Below are 14,649 nucleotides of genomic sequence, written 5' to 3' on the forward strand. Positions count from 1 at the left end.
TCCTCTGTGTGACTGACAGAGGAAGGTTTTGTTCACTTTTCTCTTGTCATCTATTCCCACAAACTGTTGTATCAATAGGTTTAAATTACAGGAGACAAAAAGAAAAATATAAACATGTGGTTGTTGGTTTTTGCTGAGAGTAAGCATCACCTTCTAATTTCCTCTTTTTTTGCTCCCTCTCCTTCTTTCCTCACACCCCCCTCTTCTTCTCCCTCTTCCTCTGTGCTTGTTCCCCCCCTCTGTCTCGCCAGCAGCCGAACCCCTCTCCACGGCCGTCGTCTCGTCGGAGGAGCTGTCGGAACGCTGCTCGGAGAACTCAGAGGAGAGCGGCAGCCTCAACGGGCACCACCCGGGCTCCACAGTGGGCCGGCTGGCCCGGCTGGGTCACGATGCTCACCCCTCACTGGAGCAGGACCTGCTGACCTGCGGCCAGTGCCAAGCCACCTTCCCCCTGGCGGACATCCTGCTCTTCATAGAGCACAAGAGAAAGCGATGCCACGGGCCGCCCTGCCTCGCCGTGGGCCGGGGGCTGGACAAGCCCCCCTCGCCCTCCCCTGGCCTGGCCCTCACCCCGTCGCCTGCATTTGGCTCTCTGCGCAGTCGAAGGCCTGTGGAAGTGGGTGTCCAGGCCACGCTTGCAGATGACGATGACGACCGGTTCTCATTGCCCCGGGGGATTTGCCCCAAACAGGAGCCCCTCCCAGGTAACCAGACCTGCTCCCACATCATACATCACCTTTGTCTGGATTTGAGCACAGTGGCGGTGGTGCTCAAATTAAGAGAGAAGCAGCAGCTTTACTCAGGCAGTGGCTGCCAGATCGTCACTGTAGAGGATGTGATTATGTATCAGCTTTTGTGTGAATGAGGAGGTAAAATCTGACAGAATATTAAAAATAGACCATAAGTAGCTCTTTCCTTTCAAACATTTTCTGAAACATTACTCATCACAGGATAAATGAACTCATCTGGATCAGAAGCAGCTCTCAGTGTCCAGATTCTACTTTTCTAACTGGCCCATTGTCATTTTGTGTACTGCCCTGAATGGGCGTACGTTTTTTGGATGTGTGTGTGTGTTTTCTGCAACGTCAGGCTTTGTTTTTATATCGTCGACGCAATGTGGGTGTGCTGTGGTACGACAAGCCAGCGGAGTCTAGCCTGCATGTTGCCCGTGATCTCCATCCAAACCTTGTGGGGGCTGTAGCAGTCTGAGCTCGAGGTTTTTTAGGGGACACACACATGCCAATCCCTGTTAAGGCAAGAAATCTGATTGGCTGAGACTTGTTTGAGGGGGCGGGATGAAGTGGATGGGTGGGGTGGCTGTTGTCAGACAAACAACAACAGAGGGTCGTCACAGGTGGGTAGGAAACCCGGGAGAATACGCCTCTGTTCTCTTCTACAGCTGGCACAAAAGACAGTGGTTTGATTTAGGGTGGCTTTCTCTCTGCGCCTGTGTGTGTGTGTGTGTGTGTGTGTGTGTGTGTGTGTGTGTGTGAATTGTTCTCAGTCTTTACTGATTAAAGTAAAGGGCAGTGTGTATGTTTGTGTGTATGAGAGTGTGTAAGACAACGTAGCCAATATATCTAATTATCTACCGAGTCTGTGCAATTGTCCTTCCACGGATTCATCGATTAAATGCAGTGTGTGTGTGTGTGTGTGTGTGTGTGTGTCAGTGAAGATGTGTATGTGTATGTCTGTGTGTGTTTTCCCAGTTTACCCAGTTTGGCCATGGTGACCAAATCCCACAGGCCAGTGGCAAAGAGACATGGGTGACCTTGACTTTGTGGTACCACTGGTCAGTGTGTTAGTGCACTTGTGAGACCATAGTGTAATCGTTTGTTTGTGTGTGTGTGTGTGTGTGTGTGTGTGTGTGTTTGTGTGTTTGGGCAGATGTATGATCAGTGCTTGCACTGGATGTAGCTAAAACTGTGTGTTTGTGTGCAACTCTCAGTCTGGGGAGTAGCTGCAGCCTCTTTCTGGGATTGGGTGCACAAAATGTGTGTTCTTGCATAGCGTGTGTGTTTGTGTGTGTGTGTGCTGTTCTCTCATGTGGCCCTAGCAGATGTGTCCTGCTCTCGGTGTGGTTTCCCCCCTTCCACTGCCACATCTTACCCGACCAAATGCAGCCCAGCTCTCCATCTCTTTCATTCTTCTCCCCTCTCTGACTTTACCTCCGCACCAAACTTCATAGGTAAACGCAGCGTTTTTCCTCCAGTTTCATCCCTCTTTTTCCTCCTTTTCCTTTTCCCTTCCCTGCCGTCTCTTTTCCCGGTACAAGAATCAAATGAGAGGCGAGCGGAGAGAGGGAAAAGCCAGTTTTAGTTTTGCTCTTAGAGGGAAAGTCGTTTATTTAAAGCGTCTTAACACCACTAATTATTTGTTGCAGTGCCATTTTTTTTCTTCCTTGTGCATTTTAATTAGCAGTAGTTTTTAGTGGCGGGCTGCCTGTACTAAATTAGCCGTTACAGAGAGAGGGAGAGAGAGAGAGAGAGGGGGGGAGAGAAAAAGGGGGTGAAGATGAAATAGAGCAGCGGAAACACACTTGCAAAATACACACTTTATCACTTTGCTCGTTGAATGCAGCTCAGGAATCCTAAATGCTGCAGTTTGTTTTCCATTTCGAAGTTGGTGTGTGTTTGAGGAAATAAGCACAATAAGCTGGTTAAGGTTCTGCTTTCTCTTAACTGATCTCAGCTTTTACAATTTTTACACTCACAGGAAGTGGAAGTGAGGAAAAATGTTGTCAAAGATGTATTTGACCTTTGACCTTTGGCCTTTGAGACAAATCCATCTACTGTATGTCAGCTGGAACGAGTTAGTGCAACATATTTTTTTCTTTTTTGCCAAAGCTGCTTGTGTCTCTGCAGTGACTATACATTTCAACACCTACTCCCACACACACACACACACTCACAGACACTCACCAGCTAAACTGGGTTATTAGAGCGATTTACATCATAATACAGGCGTCTGGTTGCTTCAATAGCGTTGTGTGTGGGAACGTCTTGGTAGGAACAGCTGTACACTCAGACAGGAGGAGAAAACAGGACAGCAGTGTTATATATCTTGTCTGATGTTGACGTCAGGCCGAACAGCAGACGGACCGAGCATTATTAAATGTTTACTATTTGGAATTTTAAACCAAAAAAGGAACACTCAGCTTTTAGAATAACCATCCGCAGGAGGAATTCATCTTTTTATTTACATCTCTCCTCTTTAATCGATGCTTTTTTTGGATCCTTCTCTCAGCCACTGGAAGCACACCAGCACAAACACCACCTCGCATGCTGAATTTACGCAACACATCCATTCTGATAGCTGATAATTAAAGCCAGTATTTTCCTCCCCGACCTCAGCTTTCATCCTAATTGACCCCAAACTGTCACGGTGAAGTAAATATGTGAAAGGCAGAAAAAAAAAAAAAATCTGCTGGAATTTCAGCCGCGATTACAGCCGTCCAAAAGCATTCCTAATGACAAAAAAAGGAGGCGAGGGAGGAATGCGTGTGTGTTTCTTATTTGTAAATGCTGGCTTGGTGTTCCACTGTGTCTCGTAGCTTTTCCTTACAGTATATGAGGCCTCTACTGCAGCCTGTAAGAAATCAAAATTACCAGAATAACAGGAAATTAATTACATGCCTCTTTTTTTCCCTCAAAGATTCAACATATGCCAGTTTAATACTGCTAATCAATGTCAATATTTTACATTTAACACTATTTCTATTGGGTTTAGGTTTTAGCATCCGTGTTGCTCAGTATGCAGGGATTTTAATCAGTAAAAATGTGATCCAAATGCCATCATTTTTAATTTATCTTCTTGTCTTCTGGGGGGGATTTACTGCTCTGTTAGGAATCATATTTTACTCTGACTTCTTTGAGAAATCCAAGGAATACTTTTCATCTTATGTTGCAGGAAACCAGACCTCCTTTATCTCCACATATGTAGCTTGTTTTTCCTGCATATGTAATGTGATGGCTGTATGTCTGCTTGTTGTAAAAATGTGTATCAGTATCTCTGGTCAGAGTGCTACAGATCTCCTCTGGCTGCTGCGAGGCTCAGAGGAACACAAAGCGTCGGACTTGTGCCGGAACGCTGCTATTTACATATCAAACAGCCCCGGCCGAGGAGAGCCGAGACATTACCTGTGTGTGTGTGTGTGTGTGTGTGTGTGTGTGAGCGGGAGAGCACCGTACAGGCAAAATGCCGATCAGTGATGCAAAAAAAGGCAGCATACCCGCCCGCCCACACCACACACAGACTCACACACACACATGGTTAGTGCTCTCTCCCTCTCTCTTGCCCATTTATTCTATTAATCCCTGACTGAGATGAAAATTCTGATTATAATCCCTGAGGCGCCCCTCATTCAGAAACAGCATCGCTAATGTCTCAAAAGAGAGGGGTTTGCATGTGTGTGTGTGTGTACGTTTTTGTGTGTGGATGGCCATGTCTCTGTCTTTTTTTCTCTTTTTTTTTCTTTGTGGTTGTGATTGAAAAAAAAAAAATCTTGAAAATTGAAATTTAGAATGAATTCTTTTGTGGATTATTTCCACAGTAAATACAATTTCTGCTGTCCAGTTTGCCAATTGATTTCTCATAATTAGCATCAAGAATTTAATCCTCTCCTCTGTGTAAAATCAGTCCTAATATGTGCGCTAATGAGCTGAAATTGATATGCAGCCAGTGCAAAGAATTATTCATCTTATTGACCACTGATTTTATTGAGCAATACTGGCTGATAAACCGCGTTAGCCTAGCAATATTAGCTCATTAACAAGAGATATTATCAATACGCGTGCATTGTGACAAATACAAAAATTTCTTGAGCCTAATTCATCAGACATGCTGATATTTTTCGCCCAAAAATATCCGTCTGCAGTCCATCATTATGGTCAGCCCACTGAAGAGTCATCCTGGCTTGAAGCCTCGTAACATGAGTATTGTTAGTCTATGATCTAGTGATTAGCAATTAGCTTATCATCACTGGCTAATGCTGCCCACCTCAATACACATTAGTGCATTTTTAACACCCATTCATTGTCTGGCTCGGTGTCAGATCTCTTTCTATCTCATATCTGTTCTCTCCCTCCTCTTCTTTTTTTTTTTTTTTTTTCATTTTCTCTTTTGGCTCATGCATCTGTCTCTCTGCAACATTAGCAGTCAATGCAAATCCGGGACAGCCAATTGATACTGAATCAATTACAGTATGTTTGGTGTGTGTGTGTGTGTGTGTGTGTGTCATGCTGAAGCACATCCCGGCGAGCCTACAAAGAGATTTCACACACTGGCTGCCATTACTAATCTATTGTTGCTCTCGCTTTCTTTCGCAACATAAGATTTTATTTAGTGGACTCAAGTGCGGCGTTTGAACTCAGGCATTTCTCTCCCAGTGCAGTGAAAGTCTGACTGTGTCGGCATTTTGAATGAGCTTACTGCGTGTAAACATGTTGCTGTGTGCAGAAAACATCACTGGCAGGATAATACATACAGCAGGCCACTGGAATGACTGGAAAAGCTAATAATCTGCCACCAAGGCCAACAGGCTGTACTGTGTTTTCTACCCAGCACTCACAAAAACTCCATAAACTGCATATTGACTGAAGTGAACTGTTGATTATTGTCTTGCTGTAAATGTGTGGGTGTGTGTTTGCAGAGCGTGTCTGCGATCCAGACTGAAGCAAAAAAAAAAAAAAAGACTTAGAATTCACTACTGATAAATTTTGGACATAGTATTAAAACAAGGATCGGAAAGATAATGCTTTGTGTTGCTCAAAACAGAAAGTGAAGCATTTCACCTGAATTTAAAGTTGCTTTTCTCTGGCCTGTGCCTGTAAAGTCCAGACCGGTGAGCCTGTTGATTTATCCTTTATCCTGTTTGGTAATGCTCACAGCACACAGACACACACAGACACACACACACTCACACACACCCATATTTTGTTACATAAGATAGTATTAGGGCAGCAGCATTGAATTGCTGGACTAAATCTAGTTTGCTTTTGTCCTGGCTCTTTATTTAAAGGGATACTCCAGCAATTTAAAATTACTCTGTTACGAAGTTGGGGTAGTCGTGAAAGACAGGTTAAAAAAGAATGGTCAAAATCAAGGCAGCTGAGGCTGAGATATCCTCACTTGTAGTCCTGAGTGTGCAAGCGCAAAGGTTTCGTTTTAACATGGAAATTTTGAGTGTCAAAACACATAATTTCCTGCATTCTGGTGAATTTTTATGCACCAATTTGTACCCTTTCTGCATCGGCTTAAGGTGGAGGTGTCTTTAATTTCATTCAAATAAAAGCCATCTGCCACTCTCATGTTTTTACTGGAGGGGAGGGCCATGTATTGAGGGGGATGTGGCCCCTGCGCCTCCCCTAAAATCTACGCCTATGTGAGTGGGAATCAAAAAATTCTAGATCCTACATTTCCCATAATGCAACTACATTAAAAAAACATCCCTGGCCTGATAAACATCTTTTAAACTCCAGTTTGCAATGCAGGCTTACTCTTATAAATGTGTGGTCTCCAGGGCCATGCTGAGATAACTCTGATGACATCACAATGACATCATCAGGGTTTGTTTTCTCACACTTGACAAAGAGACACAGAGGATATTATACGGCTGTGCACTCAGGCTGAGTAGAACTAATGCTGCATTCACATGGAATCAGGGAGACAGTAGATGACAAATAGGATATTATTTTAGTGAATGAGAGCAGGACAGTAAAATTAGGTGAGGCTGGCAAGGGTAACGGTAGATGGCATCGCCAAAAAGTTTACATATTTTAACTTTTTGCCCTCCTCCGTGATGGAATTTACAACCAGATGTAACATAGCTCCTTCATACAAAGAGAAAACAGAGGCGATCTGGACAATTACTGAACGTTACTGGAAAAATTAAGTAAAATGTAATGTAATATCATGTAATAACGATACAGCGTCACCATAGCAACACATCATCATGCGTATTTTGTTTTACTGTCCTGCTATTCGGTCAGACTGTTTGTTTGTTTTACTCGTGCCGTCCAGAAGGTGTTTTTGTGTCTGCTGTCTACTGTCTGCCTGACTCTGTCTGAACGCAGCATAACTGAGACAAATGAAGTGATCTGTCTGTGTAGAATCTGCAGAGTCCCCTTTAATTGACTGGGTTAGCCCAGAACTTTCCAAAATGCCTTTGAGCAAAACAATGAACTCCTACTTCTGTACCAAATGTGACCTTTGAACTGCGGAGTGAAGAGTAGAGACAAGACAGCTTTCCTGCGGTGATCAACAGACTGTCACATTATTGTATTAATGGTTTGAAGATGGATGTTGAACAGGCAACAGCATAATAACAGTGAGCTGTTTTGATCTCCGTTTTTTTACAGTGCAAATTAGATTCATCATTGTCATCATTATTTATCAGTGAAAGATTTTACAACAGTAGCTGGTGCCTCTTCCTCAGACGAATTGTCTGGTTGCACAGGAAGTGATGCATTTTACATGTGGCTTTGGAATAAATAGAAGAAGAGCAGGGCATGAACAGTAATCACTGCCGTGGCTGAACAGACAACAACAACATCAAAGGGTAAAAAAAAAAATCCAAGAGAAGACGTCACGCTGCCCACGCAGTTTGATTGACAGCTGATCCCTGGGAAGTGCGGCACAGACACACCGCAGCGACGGTGACCAAAGATGGAGACGGATCTGTAGAAAAACAAAAGATCTCCCAGATTACCGTGGTCTGTGAACCATTCAAAAACAATGACAGAGAACAATAAGACATTAAAAAGACCAGCGTTATTTCCCGGTTCTGCAGCATTTGCAGCAGTGACAGTGTGTCAGTGACGTGCTGTACGCGCTCTGTGATGGAGGATTGTTTATTGATCTGGCTCTTTGTGTTTATGCGAGCGATTCGACATCCACGCTGCATCTACTCCTTCGTGGTGAGAGGGAAAGCTGCTGTTTTTGGCTCACTTCATGCTCTGTGTGTGTATGTGTGTGTGTGTGTGTGTGTGTGTGTGTGTGTTTATGCCTGTGTGCTCATAGGCATGCTCACAGAAAATACACACACACACACACACACACACACATACACACACAGTGCTCGGTCTGCTCAGGGGGTGCACATGTAACTCAGCTCTCTTATTATGTTGAAGGCAGTTGAAGGCCTGTTCATAAAACTGTTTATACACTACAAAGCTTATTTATATAGGCCACTGGATTACAGACTGCCTCTACACACCACACACACACACACACACACACACACACACACAGATCTCACTGGCTAGATATGTGTTCATTCGTCAGTGCTTCTCTTTGTATGTAGCTGTTATTACTTATACAGCATGCCTACATAGGTGTGTGTTTGTGTGTGTGTTTTAATGTGGCACGGGTGAACATGAAAGAGTGTGTGTGTTTGTGTGTGTGAGCTGGCAGTGTGGATGCAGGACATCCCCTGGTAAAGTGTGCCAGGGCTGAGCTGGCAATATGTGTGTGGCCAGTGTGTGTGTGTGTGTGTGTGTGTGCATGTGTGTGGAAGGGCCTGGCTCCTTGCTCTGGTTTCATGTTCCCCATTTGGCTGAACTACTACTACAACTGCAGAAGAGCAGCACATGCATGCACATACACACGCACACACACACACACACACACACACACACACACTGCCGCCCTGTAACAGTGTGTGTGTTGATAAGTGGAGCACATACAGTGCACGCACAGCTCTGTATGAGTGGGTCTAATCTTTTAGTTTGGCATTGTGAGCATCAGCCTGCTTCTTTCTTTCACTCCCACCACCTTTTCATCACTTTACATCCTTCTCCTCAGCAAATCAAAAGCATGTTTAGTGCCAAACAAAGTGATCCTCAAAGCGGGATAACATATGTAATTCTTATGATTGCAGGCAGCTCACTTCATATTTTTTTGAACATGTTCAGCCCACTGCAAAGACGAGACAAGCAGGCCCCTGATGGTGTTTAACAATTTGTTCTCTGAAGGAAAGACTGTGTTACTGTCACTAACCCCTAACCCTAACCTTTCTCATGAATTTGGGAGTTGGCTTCGAGAAAGTGGAAGTTGCAGTAGCAAAATTGGAAGTATTTTTTCAAACTTCCCCGTCCATATTTGGAAGCTGGGTTTGGGTCCATCATGACCTAACCTCTAACCTCTTGCCCTAATGCTTCACTCTGAGGAGCTAAATCAAGCTTAATCATTTATAGCGATGATGTCACAGACCTACACTTCAAATCTGGTGATTTTTCTAAATTAATAAAAGGATTAAATGCTCCAGAGATAAATTAATTTATCAATTGGTCAATTCTAAATTCTGGTTTTGGACTGTCTGTCAGACAAAACAAACAATGCGAAGACGCCACATTGAGCTCGGGGTAAATGTGATGTTCTTTTTCACCAAATCAGACATGCTTTAGATGAAAGTATTAGTTCATTAATCAAATAACAGATTAATCAATAATGGAAATAATGCAGAAATGCAGTCCTAAAATGCTTCTTCTTCTTCTTCTTCTTCGGCAAGATTGTCTCTGGAATGCACCATCAAAAAATTTTGGAGATACATGGCCATCACATGCTGTCACAGCCTGGCATATAGTTTGACCAGGACTGTATGACTGAGACATTGTATTACATGATGCTGTAAATGAAAATACGAATCATTTCTATCGCCCATCTACCCACACCTCTCCAAGAAATAACAATAAATGTTTTATACAGACACGTCTACAGGTTTATCCACACACAAAGCTATGCTTGCACCAGTAAACCCAAAGTAATCTATAATATACACACAATTGGCGAGACAAGTGTAAGAAGTCACAAGTTGATTGACAGTGAAGGGAAGCAGAGAAGTCACATTTCGGGAGCACCCGAATGTGTTTATTTTTTCTCGTTAATCTTTGATATTTTCTCGTGAATTACTAGAGGATTTCACCTGTAAAAATATTTCTTGTAACACTTGAAAATATGTATAAAAAATAAAATCAGCTCTGCGCATGATTTCACAAACATTAGCTTTTGTCATGCTAAACCCCAAACCCCTTAATTACACTTGTTCAGTCCTCACATGTCGAGGAATACACCATTTGATAATGCTTAAAAAAGATTACACACACACACACACAACATGTATAAGGAGCTCCCCCATCGCCACCAGCAGCAGCAGCACTGACTTTTCCGATAATTTGCGGAGGCTCATTTGAATTTTAAGCGCTACTTTAATCTTCAAAGCTCAAATAGCTTTATGAATATGCATGCAGTGGGCAGACTTTAGTTCATTACCTAGTTGTAAATTCTAATGACCATTAGGTCCTCACAGTAATTGCCAATTGTTTTGCATTTTTGATTGGCCTATTACCATGCGCATTCGCGGTGCACATCAGCTACGCTTGTCAGAGCCGGCATGTCAAGGGGTGTTTGTGTGTGTACGTGTGTGTTTTCATGCCTGTGTGTATTTTCTCATTTGTGCCTTGGGTGGGAGCTGTGTGTGTGTGCGCGAGCTGGTTTTTTAGGCTAATATAAATGAAAGTTGCATTTTTTTTTTAATTGTGTGAAGATTGAGAGCCGAGCCAGAGATTGGACATATTTAATTTACATGATGTCTCGTCTGTTCCCTCATTACACTGCTTGTCTCTCACAAACACACACACATAAACACACACAAAGTCTACCCAATGCAAACCATCTGGCTCTCTCCTGTATGTGTCGGTCTTGACATGGTAAAATGATTTCTCAATGCCCATCTCTCTCTCTCTCTGTCAGTGTCAGCCTATTCATTTTTAGTGTCACCCCCCTCTCTCTGTTTCTCCTTGAACAAACAGATGTCAGATACCTCTCTTTTCTCTCTCCTCGTCCCTCCCTGGCTCTATCTCAGGCTGCCATTTTGGAGACAGTGATTCGTCTTCCTAAGTGAGTTTCTCTGTAAACATGGACGAAAACTCCCGAAAAAAGGAGAGAAAGAAAAAGAATTCCATTGTTCTGTCCTCGGCAGAAAAATGCGTCTTTTTTTGTGTGTGTCACGCGGTTGTGCATACACACAAGAAAATAGGCACCTGTGTGTAAACCCTCACTTACGGGCACACACCTAATGCTTCCTTTGTACTCCAAAAGAGGCCTGTTCTGAAAGTGTTTTTGGTGAGGGGAAGACAAAAGAGAGAAATCAATAAGATAAATCAATTTTCATCTAATAATGAGGCCCGGACAATTAAGAAAATGAGAACAAAGATGGAAAGGCAGCAACAACAAACAAGAACAACTGGTGCACAGGCGCTAATCTTTCTGTTTTTTTCTCTGGTTCCCTTTGTTGCTTTTTTCTCCCCACATCTTTTCACCCTCCCCTTCTTCCCCCCTAACACACACACACACACACACACACACACACACACACTCTTCTTTTTCCTCACGCCTTCCCAGTTTGTGTACAAGTGCTGTGAGGGAGATATGTGAACCTACATAGCGATGAAAAGGAATTCTTAATTGCCCAGAAATGAGCAATGTTACAAACGGCGGTGTAATGGACGCAGCCGAGGGGAAGGATTGTGTGTGTGCGTGTGTGTGTGTGTGTTTCGAGGGGTTGTCTCCGGTGGGACTCACGAGGCCTGTTTCCTGAGGTCTCTTTTAGCCCCCCTACAAATACTCACGCCCATACACACACATATACACACACACCCTATATACCTCTGGCTGCTGTTACTCACTTCAAAGTTGTTAATATTCAGCTGGGAAACTGTATCCAGAGCACAGCTAAATTATTAAGCGTATGAACTTTTTAGGCAGTAAGATGAACTGATGGGCCACATCTATGAGATCCTCCTCTTCACATGTGTGTGTGTGTGTGTGTGTGTGTGTACATGCCCTCTCCTTCTGCCCGGTGCTTGGTCTTTGGCCAAGGGCATGCATAATTGATCCTGTGCCCGCTATCATTTTCTTGATGTAATTGCCCCGGTAAGATATGATGAAATCTAATGGATAATTTATCCCCCCAAAACGGATAAAGAACCGCTAAAATGTACTTTATAGGCATTTTTGTCTGAGTGTGTGCATGTGCGTTTAGTAGTACAGTAATATACACGAATATTTCAGCCATGTGTGGTCAGTCTGGGGAAAAAATTGGTAACTGATATTGTCTAAGGGGGAAGAGAAGCTACAATTGTGTCAAACGTGGACATTTTTAGGATGTTTTTGAAGCTAAACTCAACGGAACTGCCAGCTTTTAATGCTGACATGAATCGTTATGAGGTAGATTTACAATAGATATCATTGCTAGTGCAAAAAACTGCACAAGGACAAAATGTTTAAGAGAAAAAATTAAAAGAAAGACAATGCTTTCAAGGAAAAGTAGCTGATTTGTTGTCTGTTCTAAGGCTTCGTTCCTGCTGCATCAGTGGGATGTAAGAAAATGTTTTTGCAACAATATGAATACCTTCCAGACTCTTTAGAATTTGTCACATTTCCCCAACCTGTAGTGGAATCATACAATAATTTAACCGCAGCTAAAATGACAAAATTGCCCTCAAAATTACAGCAACAACAACAGCAACATTTATGGCTCACTTCATCTCACCTCCCCTCAATCGTTGGACTCAACCCGCCCCCAAAACCCCAACCGAAAAAAACATGTATTTAAAAATAAAGACATCACCTATCTCGTTAAATAAATACTGAAGTGTGAAAGAGACTGTAATTCCTTGAACTCTTGCCCCGCCACAAATAAGCCAGGAAGAACGCCAGCCTTTTGTAAGAGTGTGTGTGTGTGTTTTTAAGCAAAGACCAAAATAAAAAAAAAGCACCTTCACCTGCTCTTTATGAATTCCCCTTCATTTTTTTCTCTCCCTTTCTGTCTGTCTTCTCTTTCTTTGTCGATCTTTTTCTTCTCTTTTTTTCCTCTCCCTCCTGTGCTGCAGTTTTCCGTTGGAAGCCAGATGTGTTTCAACATGCTCTGGACTGTAGTTAACACTGATCTCACTCTCTCTCTCATACACACACACACACACACACACACACTTTCTATCTCCCTTAATTTAATGGAATCTAACCCCGTCTTTTGGCCTTTGTTTGATTTTGGACTTTTTTTTGTTTCAAGCTTGTTGAAAAGCTGTTCAAAGGTACTCTCTTAAGACAAATGTGTGTGTGTGTGTGTGTGTGTGTGTTTGTGTGTGTGTGTGCAGCACACCCCGAGCACCGTCTGCCGACAGACAGACAGACAGACAAAGGGACACATGCACACACACACACACATGCACACACACACACACACACACACACACACACACTGTTTATCTTTGCAGTACAAGGGAAACGCAGGCCCCAGTCTGCAATGCTGGGAGAGGTGGGATAGGACGACAACGACAAAAAAAAAAAAGACAGACAGGGAGATGAGTGGGAGAGGGCATCGGGGTAGAGCGCCCTAGGGGGATAGGGGATGTGATAGAGAGAGAGATGGGGGGTGAGGGTAGAGCGAGATAGGAAAGGCTGGGTCCTGGCGGTGGCTGTCCATTAACAGATGAACTTGGCCGACGTCCAACTGTTTGATGAGACTGGTGTCATAGTGCTGCTTGTGTGTGTGTGTGTGGGGGGGGGGGGGGGGGGGGGGGCTACACACACACACACACGATTACACACACTATCTTTCCTCACTTTTTGGCTCTGCATATTAACCCACTGTTAGCGTTCAGTGTAAGCTCTCATTCCCATTTTTTATCTACCTGCATACACACCTCTCACACACACACACACACACACACACACACACACACACATAGTTCAACAGGACCAGTCCAGACCGGTTTGCTGGCATGGAAACGGTGCCACGGAGGGTTAAAGAAGTGAAGTAGAAAAATGAAAAACAACAAAAAGTTCAAACAGACACAGAAAAAGAAAAAAAAATACAGCAGATTTCCACTAATGCCCCTGACCTGCCGAGCCCTCCACTTCAAGAGGCAGAAAGATAGCAAGGAGGAAAAATCGCACACGGTGAAAGACAGACAGACAAGGCAGAAAGAAAGCAGGAGGAAGTAGAATATACATATTTTTAACCTTTGTGGAACTGCTGCTTGTGTAACCAAGCGCGAGTTGACAGTGCAGGAGCACATTTATATTTACAGCAGCAGCCGGGGTCAGGAGGTGCAGCAGGAAGGAGGGAGGGTTACACACTTTCTGTAAATTTACACTGCTGAGCTGCTGCTGTTTCTGCTGCTGTTGGCTGCTGAGCAGGTTCAGTGGGTTTGATGCCTTGCTTAAGGGCACTTGCGCATCGGTTGGCTGTCTGGTTGTGCCACGGTGAGAAAGTGGTTTTAGTGAGTTCAGTTTCAACTTTGTAGCTGTAGCTGTCGGGACATTCTTTTACTTTTGATTGATGGGATTAATGCCTTGCTCACTGGTTTTCTGACAGAGGCATTTATTTGGAGTAGTGATGGTTGTTATGCCTCCAGTTCTGCTCCCGCTTCTCCCACTGTTGTTGTTCTCCAGTGTGCCCTCAGGCAGGCTTAGTGCCTTGCTCAAGGGTACTTTTGAAGAATTTATTTTTTCCAGATACTTCAGTGGCTAATTTTCTCCTCGAGGACATGACTGCATTTAGGATTCAGATGTCTCTAGACTTTGGCATCGCCACGAACATACTGTACTTTACCTCTGCATGATTTGTTCTGCCCATATGATAAAGCA

At 43.5% G+C, this 14,649-nt stretch overlaps 1 protein-coding gene across 2 annotated transcripts in view; it reads left to right on the forward strand.

Annotated features, from left to right (window-relative positions):
- The window catches only part of bcl11aa (BCL11 transcription factor A a), a 60,891-nt gene that overhangs the window by 4,226 nt on the left and 42,016 nt on the right, over nucleotides 1–14,649 (forward strand). The window contains exon 2 of one of the 2 annotated variants that reach the window (XM_033613472.2): nucleotides 252–704. In XM_033613472.2, coding sequence (XP_033469363.1) covers nucleotides 252–704 — 453 coding nt within the window. The remainder of the gene's footprint in view (nucleotides 1–251; nucleotides 705–14,649) is intronic. The other variant, XM_033613473.2, reaches the window with a different exon arrangement.

Source organism: Epinephelus lanceolatus, chromosome 17 (assembly GCF_041903045.1).
Source record: "Epinephelus lanceolatus isolate andai-2023 chromosome 17, ASM4190304v1, whole genome shotgun sequence".
Lineage (NCBI taxonomy): Eukaryota > Metazoa > Chordata > Actinopteri > Perciformes > Serranidae > Epinephelus > Epinephelus lanceolatus.